At 40.5% G+C, this 17,925-nt stretch overlaps 1 protein-coding gene across 2 annotated transcripts in view; it reads right to left on the minus strand.

The window, feature by feature from the left end:
- Positions 1-1,127: 1,127 nt before the first annotated feature.
- The window catches only part of prrg4 (proline rich Gla (G-carboxyglutamic acid) 4 (transmembrane)), a 42,107-nt gene continuing 25,309 nt past the window's right edge, over positions 1,128-17,925 (minus strand). For both annotated transcript variants that reach the window (XM_080189979.1, XM_080189980.1), the window contains exons 6-7: positions 7,312-7,437; positions 1,128-4,222 (exon numbers count right to left, since the gene is read on the minus strand). In XM_080189979.1, coding sequence (XP_080046105.1) covers positions 4,183-4,222; positions 7,312-7,437 — 166 coding nt within the window. In that variant the 3' untranslated portion in view covers positions 1,128-4,182. The remainder of the gene's footprint in view (positions 4,223-7,311; positions 7,438-17,925) is intronic.

Below are 17,925 nucleotides of genomic sequence, written 5' to 3' on the forward strand. Positions count from 1 at the left end.
CAGCCGAGATCAGATAACTGCACACACCAAAGCTAGGACTTTTGTGCCATTTCTTTCATTTTTAAAACTGCCTTGCTTTTGTGCTAAGTAAGCGTATGCTGACCTCTGTAAATCCCAATTATAGCATTTCTAACTGTTCTTTTTTGTTCCTCAATGCCATATAATTATATAAGCGTCTGGGGAAGACAGATCATTCCTTGCACTTTGTCAGGACACTGAAAAACAGACAAAATTTTTTTCCTCTTTACCAATATATACTTCCATCTTTGAATTAAGTTGTAAACCATCAACATATACGACAGCATTCCCAACTGCAATTTACAGGGAAAAAATTATAAGTGTGCAAGACCCAATGAAGTTTCTAGTATGCCAGATATTTGAAAATCAGTTCCCTTGAAATAATTTGCACCATACTGAATAATTTCTAATTAGTGTACATGCCTATTGCTTTTTTTATTGGTACCTTTTGGAATTTTACTTCTAATCAGAAAAGCCCATTCGAATTACGTCCAATCATAGTCCCTACATGTGGGACAAATCAGATCCAAGCTGAATGTCAAGATATTGAATTCCATCTTGGGCTCGATCAAACAAGATTCAAGCTGACAAGATGAGACATTGCACTCCCTCCCGGGCTTGATCTAATGCTTCATCTTAGCCAAAAGGAAAAATTGCATCAGGTAAAGCTTCAGTTTTACCTCAAGCCTGACATTTCATTGCAATACTGAGGGAATACTGTATTGTTGGAGGATCTTGATCATCATATTGCTGTTAGTGGGATCTTGCTGTATGCAAACTAACTAGTACATTTCCTATATTACAACAGTGCCTATACTTCAAAGTACTTAAGATCTCGTTGTGAAAGCCACTTATGTCAGTGCAAGTCTTTTTAAAAGGAAAATTCCATTAGACGGAACAAATCAAAGTATGAATTCTGTGGGTTTAATGATGGTTATTTACCATCATTAAATCCAGAGTTTAAGCTGTAACGGGGAGTTTTTACAGTCTGTCACAGCTACCATCAATGGACAGTATTTAGTTATAGTTTCTGTAGAACACTTTATGTTTAACGTTCTATGATTAACAAGACATTCTTTTTGAAGAAGGTTTTATTTAGATACAAAACATTTTAGAGTTATTAATCCATTAACATACACAATACATGAATGAAAAACAAAATAAATCTACAGAGAAATTTAACAATATAGAATCCAGAATGCTGATCTATAACACACAAAACTTGTGGCTGGCTGAAAAAAGTGCCAAAGGAAAGGACAAAGAACAAACTAAATTTTGGAAAAACGTCTCTTCTCAAGGCAATGTTTATTCTGGGTGTCTGTGGGGTAAGTGGGAGCTGGGGAAGGTAAGAGTTGGGGATAAATTACAAATACCAGTTTCCATAGAGGCATCAGATTACATCAAAAGTTACTCAGAAGCTTTATCTGCACCCAAACCATGACTGCTTCTCATGGCAAAATACAAAATAAACTTATCAAATTCAACTAAAGAGTTGCTTCACTCAGTTATCTGGATACTTGGCAACTTAAGCCTCTCAGAGTTCACAATAATTAGAGACTTAAAAACACAAAAGGGAATTATTTACTTAGACACTACCACCAGAACTTCATTCCCAGAGTTTTACTTTGTCATAAAAGGTAAGGTTAGCCATAGTCCATAAAGGACAATAGGTATTTTTCTCCACTAGTGAGGGAGAGAGACAATTGATTTTTTTTAATAGCTTGAGGCACACCACTCTGCAAACATGGGGCAAGCTTCCGTAAACTACCGTGCTATCGGTGTCATTCTGTCTGCATCAGACTCTAGCCATCTAGCCTACTAAACTAGCCAACCCCCACATTTTGTCACAGCTCTCAGGGTGTGGAAACCTTATCAGAATGCAATCCCCCTTTGAGGTGTGCCAGTAATTCTGCCTTAAACAACTGTATGCAAGTCTATTTAGGCCTGTTTAGGTTTTCAACTGAAATAGCTTTTCTGATTCCTCTTAGGCTTACAGACTTGAAACCTTTGCAAAAATAACCAGACTCCATTATCGAGGGAATGCCACTAGCCTTTTCATTTCCCTTCAGTGCTTTTTGAGACGTGTTAACTTCAGCAGGGATTAATAAGCCAGGAGAGGCATAGTTCTGATCAATACCCAAAATATACAAATAACAAAGCTAATTTGAAAGTTTTATAATTCAATTTTCTCATCTCTTGAAAGCATCATTGCTCTCTCAGGGCAACAGCTTCATGAACTCAGTCTGTTATATTATCCTCATCCAAGCTGCCATTATTCATACATGAGACTTGTAGAATAGAGTTGACAGGCTGTCCAATTGCTGACGCATCACTTTAGTTTACACAGAACTTCCAGGAGCAACCTCTGATCAATGATTAGGAACAGGAATTCTAACTGGTTTTGTTTCTCTGTATCAGAAACAATGGCTTTACACCAGCTTGGCAGATCAGGTAATTCAGCACAGACTTGGAATAAATTTGGAATATTTCCAGTTCATTTAGTTTAGCTACTGAATGGTTAAATTTGCTGAATGACTGGGCATCTTATTTCTCATACAGGTGAAGAGAAACATTCTAAGGTACAACTGAGTTGCTTTCAAAACAAAATAGCACTGCATCTCTATAGGGAGAAGCCAGAAGAAGTTGGATATAATACAGGGTCGTCAATCAAATTCAAATGCAAGTGTATTTATAGCAATACTATCAAATAAATATTGTTGGTTATAAACAGTGATTAGAAATTCAACATACATACCCCTATCCTAACATTTACTGTGTCACCAATAACTCTTTGCTTATTAGTTAATCTTAGTGTACAAGTTGCCAGTTGAAATAAACTGATGATGGATACCAATCAACAGAAATCATTCCAACTATCTCCCATACCTAGATCCCACTCCGTCCCAATAATCCATTGTCGAACCCCTTAATTCATCTTCTGATATCCATCCATTAAGTCTTCAGATTGATGCAAAATGCATTTAAACATTATTCCATCATCTATGCATTAAAGGGAAGCTCTTGCTTTCCATAACGGTACTTCCTACATTCAAAGCTACAAACTGAAATTTCTTCATGTTTATCCCCATCTCACCAAAGAAAACCTCCCATCACTGGAACAGAGTTAAATAAATGAAATAAACAAACCACCTGATAGCACAATTTGAATGTTTGCCTGCATTAAAAGTAATATATTTAGGACAATTGCTAATCAGATATTCCAGCTTCTCAATATGTTCAGGAATTCTGTAGATGTTGAGCTAGTGATTGAAATCCTAACATGGACATAGGCAGAATTATTCAAGCTATGCTTTTTTGATGGAAGTACCAAGTTGAGTGCAGAGAAAAATCAAAAGTATGAATTTATGGCTCAAGGTTTTTGTAGCTCAAGGGCTTCTCGATTACAACAGCAACTGGAAATTCAGCTGATTAGCATGAAAACACAGATCGACAATTATCTGGATTGAGAGGGAGTCACGTATGCTTCATTTCAAATGAATGGAGGATCGACACTCGCTGAAATGATATTTGATACAAATGAACTGGACGACCAGCCAACTCACTAATTAGAGCTTTGAGATCTCTGGTGGCAGTAATTCTTTATAAACAAGATTTTAAAAGTGGTGCTTTTGTGTCTGGTGTCTGATAACGATTGGAATTTTTGAACGGCTCGATTTTGAATTTCAGGTGACTGTGTGTAAACCTGAAAATTATATAATTCCACTTTCCAACTGTTATTTAATAAACATCATACCTGATTACTCAACAATACTAAAACCAAGCCCAATTTCATAGTATTTAACAATCTTTCAATCATTCTTGGAGGTGGAGAATCCTTCAACTTGGAGTCAATCACAGATTTGTAGTTCCACCAAAAAAGCATAAGGATCAATAGTTTGCAAGATTTAAATTTGCATTGTTTAAAATGCTACTCAAGTGTATTATGGATTAAGTGTTAGAAAAAGATTAAGCTATGAAAAACCATTTTTGTTTAATTTCCAGATAATTTTACTCCTCCATTAGTTATGTACAAATATCACATATTCAAATACAAAGAATACTTAAATATCATTTGTATAGTGCAGATTTCCTTATTAAAAATACATTTAAATTTAAATGTTTACTGTTAGCGTGAATATTTTATCAATCTAATTTGTTTGTTCATTATCGAGAGCGATGAGATTTCCAGGAACCAGAAGATGACCTGTGCAAACAATACAATTGTAAAAAATATTTTATAAAAAGTCTTCAACAAAATGTAAAATTTTCAATCTTTGAACAGCTTTACATGGTAATAATATTGAAATTAAGAAAAATCTAATTCTAATCAAACTATTGCTTCTTTAATATTCCCTACATCGTAAATTCAGGTTATAATATAGATCATGTTGTGCATTCTCAGCTCAAAATCAGAGGATTGTAAATTCAAGTCCAACTCCCAGTTACCTGAGCCTGAAAATCCAGGCTGAAAATCTAGTTTAGTAATTGATGGATTGTTGCACTGCCAAAAATGTCACATTTCAGGTGAGACATCAAACCAAGTCTCCATCTATCCTCTTAGGATAATGTAAAGTTTCTCAAAGCACTATTTCAAAGAAGATGAGTTCTCCCTGGCCAAAATATAGCCCTCAATCATTACTAAAACAGGTCACTTGGTCAGGATCACATTGCTGTTTATAAGGTACTGTGTTCAAATTATTGGACACTAATTTCAGGTGATGTGGCAATTGAGTTGGACTATCGCTTAGTTTATTATTTACCTGGAAACATAACTGCTCCTATCTCATCCAACCTTCTGATTTGGCACCAGTTGCCATAAAGCAGGCAAGTTTAAAGATCCAGCTACTGATAAGTATATAAGGTAAGTGGGCAAGATTTGGGTGGGGGAGAGGGCACAAGGGCAGCAGCATGGGGTGGTAAGGTCCCTTACTTCCCCAGCACAGTTTTGGGGTACCTTGCAGATGTACTGCCCTGGAGCACAGCACAGATATTACAGTCCAGTGTAAATACCAAAGCCAGTATTTTCAAAACACATCAAGTAATAAAAAGTTTTAAATTCTAAGTCAACAATTTACCCTTAAACATTAAAATGATTTAAATGAAAAAATGATAATGAAGAATTAATCACACCAATCACTAGCAGGTTTCTTTTAACATGCCAGTTATTTATACTTTCTGGGCATCTTGTTAACAAACAGATTCCTTGGCAATTACACAGAGAAATCACACATTTGAGTCCCACCTAAGACAGATTATGATTGCTTGGGAATCAATTTTCCAGCCCAGCCCCTGGCCAACTCAACTGAAAGATCTTTGGAAAGCAGAAGATTTCATTCTTAATTCCTCTTTTAGAATTATCTTGAAATTTATTTGGTGCCTTTCACAAACATTATCCCAAAGCAATTCTCAGCTAATGAATCATACTTTAGAGAAACCTAATGGGCTAATGCGTGGGATTTTAACAGACTGGAGGGACTGATTGCGGACAAGTCCCCAGGACTGGATGGAATGCATCCGAGGGTTCTGAAAGAAATGGCGGAGGTGATAGTGGATGCCTTGGTGGTTATTTTCCAGACGTCGCTGGATTCCGGGGAAGTGCCGGAAGATTGGAAAGTGGCTAATGTTACGCCGTTGTTTAAGAAGGGTGCCAGGCAAAAGGCAGGGAATTAAAGGCCGGTTAGTTTAACGTCTGTTGTAGGTAAAATGTTAGAATCCATCATCAAGGAGGAAATAGCGAGGCATCTTGAGGGGAATTGCTTGATAGAGCAGACACAGCACGGTTTCGTTAAGGGGAAGTCGTGTCTGACAAATTTATTGGAGTTCTATGAGGATGTGTCTAGGGCGGTGGATAGAGGAGAGCCGGTGGATGTGGTCTTTCTTGATTTTCAGAAGGCGTTTGACAAGGTACCTCAAGAGTTATTGCAGACGGTAAGGGGGAATGGAGTTGGAGGTAGGGTGTTAGCGTGGATAGAGGATTGGTTGTCAAATAGGAGGCAGAGAGTGGGGGTTAATGGGTGCTATTCGGATTGGCGGTTGGTGACTAGTGGAGTGCCCCGGGGTTGGTGCTGGGGTCTCAGCTATTTACCATTTATATAGATGATCTGGAGGAGGGAACCGAGTGTACGGTGTCGAAATTTGCTGATGACACCAAGATTGGTGGAACGGCAAATTGCGCGGAGGGTGTGGAGAGTCTGCAGAAGGATCTAGATAGGCTAGGCGAATGGGCCAGGAACTGGCAAATGGAATTTAATGTTGGCAAGTGCGAGGTGGTCCACTTTGGTAGGAATAATGGTAGGAAGGACTATTACTTACGTGGTGAAAAACTGCAGCAGGCAACGGTGCAGAGGGACCTTGGGGTCCTTGTGCATGAGTCGCAAAAACTCAGCTTGCAGGTGCAGCAGGTGGTCAGGAAGGCTAATGGGATGCCGGCCTTCATAGCGAGGGGGATTGAATATAAAAGTAGGGAGGTCTTGCTGCAGCTGTATAGGGCATTGGTGAGGCCGCAGCTGGAGTACTGTGTGTAGTTTTGGGCGCCGCACTTACGCAAGGATATTTTGGCCTTGGAGGGAGTGCAGAGGAGGTTTACTAGGTTGATACCGGAGTTGAGGGGGTTGACTTATGAGGAGAGGCTGAATAAACTAGGCTTGTACTCGTTAGAGTTTAGAAGAATGAGGGGAGATCTCATTGAGACATATAAGATGATGAACGGGATGGATAGGATAGAGGTGGAGAGACTCTTCCCGGTCAGAAAGGACAGTAGGACTAGGGGGCACAGCCTCAAGATAAAGGGGGGGCGGTTTAGAACGGAGTTGAGGAGGAACTTCTTCACTCAAAGGGTGGTGAATCTCTGGAATTCTCTGCCCGTTGAAGTGGTGGAGGCTGCCTCGCTAAATATTTTTAAGATGTGGGTTGATGGATTTTTGATAAGCGAGGGGATTAAGGGTTACGGAGAGAGGGTGGGAATGTGGAACTGAGCCATGACAGATTAGCCATGATCTTATTGAATGGCGGGGCAGGCTCGAAGGGCTAGATGGCCTACTCCTGCTCCTATTTCTTATGTTCTTATGTTCATCGTTTTTCTACAATATTTTCACATTGGTGAAGGCAGTCCTCCATTGAGGAACATGTGGCAGGGGTTCACTGTTGGCAGGACTGAAAGATTCCATTGTCATGAATGGCTGTAAAATTCTAGCTAGTGTATGCAGGATTACCAGAAAAATCTACTTCAAAAACAAATACAATAACTACTGCATTAATTTTGTAGTCTTCCAAGAGACAATAGGTATTACATACCCTGGGTAAGGGGGTGGAGGGGCATCATATTGTCCAGTTGCCACGAGTGCCTGTTCATAGGAAGGTAGTGCTGACTCTGGATCTGTAGTAAAGGACACAGGATTCATGGAGGTTTCCTCAATCCTCCTGATAAGACAAGGAAGTTAGTAAGCATCCTGTTTTCTACATGAATGGAACAGTCACCAACTATACAGGAATGTGCAGTTTCAGACAAAAATTCAGGATGGAAAATACTGTAAAGACAGGAGGTATCAAGATCAAAATATGGCTAATAAGTGGAAAAATAGTGATAAATTCTGTATCTAACTTGACCAATCAGGCACAAGTAGAAAAAGCTCATGGAAATATTATTTCTAAATTTAAGTTACCACAGCAAATTAGGATTTATTTTTATACGAAGAAAACTGAATCGATGATTATAAAGGTGCAATATCACAATACTTCACTACATTCAAGGAAACAATCATACGTACCTTTGGGCTGCGTAGGCACAATAAAATAATTGCAAACAGTTTAGCTTGTCTAAATGGTGGCCTGGATTTTTACCATCAGTAGTGAAGCAGTGGCACTCACCTCTGACTGGAAAAAAACTGACTCATAGGCTCCTGCAAAATAAAACCTCTTGCTTGTTGCAACAGAGAATTTTTTTGTGTAACAGAGAATTTTTTTGTGTAACAGAGAATTTTTTTGTGTAACAGAGAATTTTTTTGTGTAACAGAGAATTTTTTTGTGTAACAGAGAATTTTTTTGTGTAACAGAGAATTTTTTTGTGTAACAGAGAATTGCTCCAGGACAAATAGCAAGGTGTGGCACATTGCAGATAAAGCTATGGCCCCTATTGGAAGACATGCCTTGAGGTCAGTGTTACGCTCAATTACTTCCTTTAAATAGTGATTTTAAATATTTAAAAACAATGACAGCAATTGTTATAAACTTGTATATACTTTTAACACTTTTATAACAGTTTTAAAAGTCTCTTGGGGTCCATACCTCAGGTATCAATGCCACTGATGTCTACCCCTCTTCCCCATTTCTTCTTATCTCTGCACAGTTATTTCCTATACAAGTTCCTTCGGGGAACTTGTATTCAACGCTGGTTGGCAATCATTATTTGTAAATATTTTGAACTTGCTCAAAGAGATTCCATTTGTCCCGCATCACAAGTAAATTCAAACATCTGTAGGCCAATAATTGGCCTATAAAATAGTAATCCTGGCAACAAAATAATTGCATCTTCAAAGTTCTCTCAGTCCGCTGTGGTTTCCTTGTCGTGTACTTCAAAAATGGCAATCACACTCGTGCTGTTTACAGGTAAGTGCTTGAGGTTAAAGTTAACATGCTTTCTATTGGTAACAAAAGCTGACTTCCTCAAATTACAACTTTCATTTCCAGTTGACCTTTTTACCTAGGCTTACCTTCATAGTCCCAATTTCTATTGTACTATTGAGTAGCTTATCTGCAGGCTTAAATACATAAAGAATGAATCCCACCAAAAAAAGGAAGATAGACTTGCAATTATATAGCATTTTTCCACAACAATTAATGTTATACAGTACTTTACAGCTAATGAATTACTTTGAAGTGTAGTCACTATAATGATGTAAGAAGCCAGATGGGGGAACCATGACTTTGTACAAGATACCAGAATGACCACAGCTGAATAGTAATGACCATTGCACACTGCAACAATCTGAATAACTATAAATGGGCAACCACGCTGATACCAGTACGAGGCATCAAAAAGGTTTGAAAAGTTAAAGAGTTTGGGATAAGCTACTCAATACCACAATAGAAATTGGACTATGAAGGTGAGCCTAGGTAAAACGGTCAACTGGAAATGCAAGTCATAACTTGATGAAGTCAGCTTTTGTTACCAATGTAAAGCACATTAACTTTAACCTCAAGTGGTTACTTCCAGCTTCATAAACAGCACGATTGCCATTTTTGAACTACATTCATTCCCTTGATTTTAGAAGATTCAGGGGCAAGGGCTTTGATAGATTAAAAAAAAAACTGATGGGTAGATGCAGAGAATCCATTTCCTCTTTTGGGGGAATCCAGAATAAGGCGGCAGGGAGAACAACCTTAGAATTATAACTAGGCAATTAGAGGGTACTTTTCTCACACACAGAATAATGAAAATCCAGTATACTCTTCCCCAGTAATTGCACTTTGGGATATCCAAGGATTGAGAAATACACAGTTCTTTCTATCCTACTTGCTGTGGCACCATTAATCATGTTTTAAAAATTAAGTTAACTTAAACACTTGCATATAAATTACAAGCAACTTAAATAGGTCAGAGCTAATTGAAAAAAATTGGTGGAAACTTAGTACAAACCATTTTTTTTATTTACAATTTAAGGCCATTAGTTAAGTGATCAAAGAAAGCAAATTTTGGGCAGAATTATAAGCAACGTGGAGCAAGTGTAAAATTAGAGATACTGGCAGATTAAATGAATGGGAAAACCTGTGGGAAATGAATCTCAAGACCAGCAAGGTCATCCACTTTAGATTTAGATTTAAAAGTATAGAACATGTGTTTTTTTTAAAACGCTGAAAGCTAAGAACAGTAGAGGTCTGAAGCGATTTAGTCCAGGTACTTATCATTAAATGTCATAACAAGGACACAGAGTAATCAAAAAGTTTAACAAAATGCAGGCCTTCCTTTCTAAAAGCACTATAATACAGGGGAGTAGAAATACTGCTTCAGCAAAACAAGACCCTGATTAGTTCACATCTGGAATACAGCAAGCATTTCTGGGCACCACATGTGGAGTTGCTGGCTTGGACTGGGATAGGCACAGTAAGAAGTCTCAACACCAGATTAAAGTCCAACAGGTTTATTTGGTAGCACGAGTGGTGTGATCTGCTGTTCAGCAACTTCTTGGAGCTGTTCCCATGAAGTTGCTGAAGAGCAGGTCACACCACTCATGCTACCAAATAAACCTGCTGGATTTTAACCTGGTGTCGAGAGACTACTTACTGGGCACTGTATGTTGAGGAGATGATCGGCAGGATTTTTCGGCAACCTGCCACATTTTGCTGAGGCAGCCTGCCATTGGCTGGCAGCAGGATCTTCTGGTCCCATAATAGTCAACAAGGTTTCCCATCGATTGCATTCCTCACCGCCAGGAAACCCATGGTGAGGTGCACCATCAGCAGGACTGGAAGATCCCATCAGCGTAAACGGCTGGAAATTCGTTGGCTTTGGAAGGAGTGCAAGTGACAGCTGGACTCCAAGTGTTAAGTTATAAGGTAAGATTACACAAACTAGAATTGTATTCTCTGGAATTTAGAAGGTCAAGGGGTAATCAGATTGAAGTTTAAGGTATTGAGAGGAACAGATAAAGCACTTAGAAAATAATTCTACAAATTTACCTAATAAGACTCCCTATAGTCCAGAAATTAGAAATCTGACCTTGGTGGAATGAAATTAGGAAACACTTCTACACGAGGGTGGTAGAAGTTTGTAACTCTTCTGAAAACAATTAATGCCCAAATCAATTGTTAAATTTAAAATTGAGATTAATAGATTTTTAATATCCATAGATTTTAAGGGATATTGGACAAAGGCAAGCATATGGAATTGGTTCACAGATCAGTCAGAATCTCAGTGAATGACAGAAAAGGCTTTAGGGAATAAATGGCCTACTCCTGTTTCAACATTCTTATGTTTTACTATATTGAGGATTTGAGGCACTTCTAACATATCAAATATCATGATCCAAATTTCAGTTAAATTCATGAATGAGTTGCCAAGGTGATTTTAACTAAGACAATAATTTGTTTCAACAAACCTGTCGAGAGAGGGTAGTGCATAAAGAAATCAATCCATCATGGCTCTTGAATGAGTATGTAGCAAATCCCAAAATGGAGGACAGGGTTGCCCTTGGTAAGTGACAAGGTAATGGTTCCCATAAATCCGACAACACCCAGTGAGACTCAGGGCAGGTGACAGGGAAAGAAACAATTGGGATTCATATCCTCAGCATGATTGTAATCATGGATTCCTCTCAACTGCTGTCTCTGAACTACTAACAGAGGTCTCGTTCAACCATTAGCAGAAACCATTAGCTTTGACATTAAGTAGTGCAAGACGACCAATTATAGACAACCTGTGGCATTTTCATACCAAGTTTGCATTCCATCACACTGTGCTTACAATGCAAATGCTAACAGACTTCAATGGTTTCTATAAAATAGAAAATGTGGGCACAGAACAGCAAGTCTCAGTCTGCTCTGCAGGGAACAAGCTGCACTGCAGAAAATCATTTTACAGATTATCACCCGATTTAAAGAAACATACTACAAGAACCAAGCTAAGGTTCCTTTTTGTGTTTTGTGCTTTAGCTCCAAATCTGCATTTTCTGCGCTTGCTCCTGTTGCTTTCTTCATCTGCCAGTTTAGAACACTATTCTTCTGCATTCTATCATAGTCCGGATTGCTCAGCACTGCCACCCATTGTTATAGTTTGGGCAATGTCAATATTTTCAGAATGCTCCCAATTCTTTGGCACCATCGTGTGGTCTGCTCAATAACTGTTTTACTTTCAAGGTTTCACAGGGGATGCACCATTCCTCTTTTTAAAACAGGATGCACTAGTCAACCTGAAGGTTAAAACATTTGTAAAAGGCTTATTAAATATTCCATCAAAGCTGGTTAAAGCTTCATCAATGCACTGCATCAGGATCAGCAAATTCACCAAACAAGCAGTGGTATAGCTCTCCCCTCCTCTTCTGACCAGTGACTGACGACTTGCGAGCCCAGAGCCTGAGGAACGTGCCAGGAAATGTACTGGGAACTTGCTGCATTAAAGAACTGTGATAACTCCCAGGATTCGGCAATTAGATTGGGACTAAGGCTAGACCCGGGGACCAGGAACTATATTTCCCCAACAGGCTGCTGCCACACTCAGGTCTTTAATGAGAGCGCTGGCTGGAAATGTGCAGCTTGTGTCATCTCATTCCTGGACTGGGAAATGGAACTACAAAAGGGCCTGAAGAGCTCAACCAGTGTGAAACTACAGATCAGGTGACATGAACTGGAGAGCCATTATGTAGGTATACCCAGGGAGCAGGGAACAGGAGAAAGGTCCCAGAACTTACAGAAGTTGAAGGAAGCTCCAAGTTGAAGACCGTGGAGAGCAGACCTGAAGTAAAGTGGCCTTGAAAGAAGCTGTGAAGATCCAAGGAGGCAGCCAAAGTCAGTGACCCCTGCCTGTGGAACAGTGGTGTTCTGCTTGATATAGTCAAAGATCTGAAAGTGTGCTTGGAAGGTGAAGCCCGAGAGAATGTGGAAATCCAACATAATTGCAGGAGAGATTGAGCCCCTGCAGGTGAACAATATGCCAAAATACTTTGTTTCCAGTATTGCTACATTGTGGGCTAGTCATCACCTGTTTAGTGTCTGTACTATTTTGTCTGTTCCCTGATGCCTACCTATCAGCATCTCAAAGTGGCATTTTTACAGATTATAAAATTAAAACAGACCAAAAACCCACTGGCCTACTCAGTACTACTGACAGCCTGAGGGGAGACAGGCCTCAGTCAGAATTGCAAATAGCTGCCCACAGGAAACAGCGCAATTTCTAAAATCTCCAAACCCAAGAACCTGCTATCCAAGTAACTGAGGGAAAAAAAACATTCAAAGCAGCCTGTTAACAACACAATGGCTGTGAAACAAAAGAGAATAAACCTCCTCCTTTCACAGAGAAAGTCACATTCAAGTGCTGACACAGTAAGTGATGATGGAGGCGCAGGTCCCAGGGCTGCCTCAAAGAATCACATTCAAAACTGACTGCAGTGTAAATCTGAACGGAGCTTGATACAGTGGCAGGTCTGTATCCCTGTGTGGACAGAGGAAAATGTGGAAGAAATAAAAAGCAGATGCCTCCTTGGTTAGGCTATAAAGAAGGACAAAAAAAAACTTGGTGTGGGCTAATTTAGCAGCTTTACACGTTTCATGCCCAAGAGATTGAGACTTTCGAATGAATGGAGTTTGTATCACATGATGGATCCAGCAGGAGTGCATGTTTAAGATCTTGCAGAAAAAAACTGCAGAACGCTAATTGTTGCAAGCTCACATCACTGCACAACACGTTGCTGAAAAAGCAGAGGGAGGCACTCTTGGAATTACATGTGACAACCTGAACACATCTCATCTAAAAGGCAATTTTCTGTTCTGCATTCTACTTGTCTCACTCTGACCACTTTGGCCTTGGTGCAAATGAGTTACATTCTCACTGCAACCTGCATATCTTTGGATAGGGGGAGGAAACACAGGGAGAACATGCAAATTCCACACAGACAGTGACCGAGGCCAGCATTGAACATAGGTCCCTGGCGCTGTGCGGCAGCAGTGCTAACCACTGTGCCGCCCTTAAGTGCATTTCTCTGCTAAACCCATGGGTTTATCTCCACCCTCAACCTCATCGTCCACCATAATGTCATTAATTCAGCTGATGGACCAAGGCAATTTTTAGCCCATGAAATGCAAATCATAAAAATAGTGATGTCAAGGATGATGAGGTGACTCCGATAGAGAAAATACCCCATAGACAATATTAAGATGTGCGATGGTTGATAGCAATATGCATCTTTCAGTGAGCAAGAAATAATATCAAAATCGGCAAAACTAAACATTCATCACCATTAATTTGGATGTTTGGCCAAATGGTTTGGCACCAAATTGGGTTTAAAATGGCAATTCTGATTCCTGTGGATTTAAAAAAAAACATGTTCTAACCAAAAGCAAAGTTTTTATTTTCAAAAAGCCCCATTCATGCTAGGTTTTCTCACTCTGCACTCAGTTTCAACACCCCGATCTTCCATGGGATTCAACAGAATCTCCTGCTGCAGCGTGGAGTTTTATTTCTGTGTTCTGCTTCTAATGCAGCCCTGGAGATCCTCTCTGGCGATCTCCTTCTCCCTGCTCCTTGTGCTTTTTGTCAAGTCAATGTTGCTTTTTCAGTCTTCCAGAAAGGTTAAATTAATTAGAAGGCAGCCAGTACTTTGGTAGTCTTCAGCATAGATTTTCCAATTCAACGCACAGAATATTTCAGTCATTGGGTGATCCTAGATTCAAGGATGATGTCTACTCAGGATTGCAAGCTTCTGCCATGGATTTTCATGTGACTGAATAGGCCGATTGTCAACCCGCAGACCTTAATGCATTTTGGGTAGGATGACCTATGTAGTAGTAGAATCTGGAGTGCTGGAATTGCTTCCTTTTCTTTTCTTCTCCTTCACTATTCTGCCTCACGCTTTGAGATGCATGATGCAGTTTGATGGGACAAGTTGTTGTCATTCTGAATGATTAGCAGCAACAGCCTCCTGGTCATTAAACTCATACTATCATACTTCAAATGGAGACTTCAGAGTTCAACTTAAAGCATTTTCTACATCGTCTCCTGGAGCTTTGGTCAATGAGAGTTGGGAAAACAGGACAAGATGGGGGGGAAAATGGTTTCCAGAATCCAGCCCACTCTAGCTAATTTTTCAAGAGTTTTGCCTAAATGCTTGTGGAGGTGACTTCAAGAAAAGCACTAGCATTTGTTCAATGGTCCTACCATTTGAATCCCGAGGATGCAACGGGGCATTGCCTGTGATGCTCTCCTGTGTTGTTGATACAAGTCTTACTGCAGTACTGCATGGTGACAATAACTGCTCTGTACACTAGGACTCCTGTTGACTTGGGAGTTCTTTGTTGTCAAACATTAGCTGCCATGTTTTTGTAGAAGTTTGAGCTGGTGCAGCTGATCCGATGTTGGATCTCCTCACGATGGTGACTTTTGGAAATAGGTTGCTGCCAAGATATGGGAAGTGCTCAACATATTCCAGAACTTCTCCTTTAACATTTATTGTAGGTGAAATGTTTGGCTGACCAGGTGTGGGTTGATCCAAAAGGGCAATGGGAGTCTGGAACTCACTGCCTGAAAGGACGGTGGGGGCAAAGACCCTCATAACATTTAAGTAGTATTTAGATGTGCACTTGCTAGGTCATCCAAGGCTATAGGCCAAGTGCTGGAAAATGGCATTAAAATAGTATTTGATCAGTGCAGATGGGTTTAGCTGAAGAGCCTTTTTGGTGCTGTAGGCCTTTATGAATCTATAACATGCAAGGACAGATCAAGTTTCTTGTATACAGAATTGAAGAGATCAAGAATCGCTTGTACAGTGTTTGCAGGAGGGTTCCCTGACACAATATGTGGATAAGCCAACAAGAGGTGGGGCCACATTGGACTTGGTACTGGGTAATGAACCGGGCCAGGTGTTAGATTTGTTTGTGGGAGAGCACTTTGGAGATAGTGACCACAATTTGGTGTCCATTATTGCAATGGAGGGCGATAGGGTCACATGGCAGGGCAAGGTTTATAATTGGGGCAGGGATAATTATGATTCGATTAGGCAAGAATTAGGGAGCACAAGATGGGAACAGAAACTGTCAGGTATAGGCACAAATGAAAAGTGGAGCTTGTTCAAGGAACAAATACTGTATGTCCTTGATAGGTATGTCCCCATCAGGCAGGCAGGAAATGGCCAAGTGACAGAACCATGGTTCACAAGGAGATTGAATGTCTTGTTAAGAGGAAAAAGGAAGCGTATGTAAGGATGTAAAAACAAGGCTTAGTTGGGTCGCTTGCGGTTACAAGGCAGCTAGAAACGAATTTAAAAAAGGGCTTAGGAGAGTGAGGAGGGGGCATGAGAAGTCCTTGTTGGTCAGATAAAGGAAAAGCCCAAGGCTTTTTACTCTTCTGTGAGAAATAAAATGACCAGGGTGAGGTTAGGGCCAGTCAAGGATAGTAGTGGGAACTTGTGCATGGAGTCAGAAGAGGCGTTGAATGAATACTTCTCTTCAGTGTTGACTAAGGAGAGGAGCCATGTTTTTGAGGATGAGTGTGAGATACAGGCTGATAGGATGGAGCAGGTAGATGTTCTGAGGGAAGATATATTAGCAATTTTGAAAAACCTGAGGGTCAATAAGTCCCCTGGGCCAGATGGGATACATCCTAGGATACTTTGGGAGGCAGGGATGAGATTGCGGGGCCTTTAGCTTTGATTTTTGGGTTCTCACTGTCCACAGGGATTGTGCCGGAGGATTGGGGAGCGGCGAATGTTGTTCTGCTCTTCAAGAAAGGAAATAGGAATGATCCTGGTAATTATAGACCGGTTAGTCTTACTTTGGTGGTTGGTAAGTTAATGAAAAGGGTTCTAAGAGATAGGATTTATGACCATTTGGAGGGATGCAGCTTGATCCGCGATAGTCAGCATGGTTTCGTGAGGGATAAGTCCTGCCTCACAAATTTGATTGAATTCTTTGAGGAGGTAGCGAAGTGTGTAGATGAAGGTAGAGCAGTTGATGTCATATACATGGATTTTAGTAAGGCGTTTGATAAGGTTCCCCATGGTAGGCTCATGAAGAAAGTAAGGAGGTGTGGGATAGAAGGAAATTTGGCTAATTGGATAAGTAACTGGCTGTCTCATAGAAGACAGAGTGGTGGTGGAGGGAAAATTTTCAGACTGGAGGCCAGTTAACAGTGTACCAAAGGGATCAGTGCTGGGTCCTCTGCTATGTGAGATTTTGGAAGAGGGGGCTGAAGGGTGGGTTAGTAAATTTGCTGATGACACCAAGATTGGATGAGGTGGAGGGCTCTTGTATAGGCTGCAAAGAGACATTGATAGGATGCAGAGCTGGGCAGAAAAGTGACAGATGGAGTTTAACCCTGATAAGTGCGAGGTAATTCATTTTGGTAGGACGAACTTGAATTCAGATTACAGGATTAACGGCAGCGTTCCGAAGAATGTGGAGGAACAGAGAGATCTTGAGGTTCATATCCACAGATCTATGAAGGTTGCCACTCAAGTGGATAGAGCCGTGAAGAAGGTTTATAGTGTGTTAGTGTTTATTAACAGGGGGTTAGAGTTTAAGAGCCGTGGAGTAATGCTGCAACTGTACAGAACTTTGGTGAGACCACATTTGGAATAGTGTGCGCAGTTCTGGTCACCTTACTATAAGAAAGATGTGGAAGCATCGGAGACAGTGCAGAGGAGGTTTACCAGGATGCTGCCTGCTTTGGAGGGTAGGTCTTATGAGGAAAGGTTGAGGGAGCTGGGACTTTTCTCTTTAGAGCGGAGGAGGATGACAGGTGACTCAATAGAGATTAACAAGATGATGAGGGGGATAAACAGTCTCTGCATGTCCATTCTATTTCCTCGGGTGGACATAGCTGTTACTAGGGGGCATAACTATAAAAGGTTCATGGTGGGAGATATAGGATGAATGTCCAAGGTAGATTCTTTACTTAGTGTAGTTGGGGTGTGGAATGCACGACCTGCTGTGATAGTGGAGCCGGACATTTTAGGAACTTCCAAGAGGTTATTGGATAGGCACATGGAGCACACTAGGATGACAGGGAGTGGGATAGTTTGATCTTGGGTTCAGACATAGCACAACATCGAGGGCCAAAGGGCCTGTACTGTGCTGTACTGTTCTAAGTTCTAACCTCTGATCTTCTGGTAAGCATTCTTCAAGGCGGCCTTCACGACACGACAACGCAGAATCGCCGAGCAAAAACTGATAGCCAAGTTCCGCAAATAAGGACAGGTTCACGTC

Source organism: Carcharhinus amblyrhynchos, chromosome 6, assembly GCF_965287045.1.
Source record: "Carcharhinus amblyrhynchos chromosome 6, sCarAmb.v2.hapA, whole genome shotgun sequence".
NCBI classification, from domain to species: domain Eukaryota; kingdom Metazoa; phylum Chordata; class Chondrichthyes; order Carcharhiniformes; family Carcharhinidae; genus Carcharhinus; species Carcharhinus amblyrhynchos.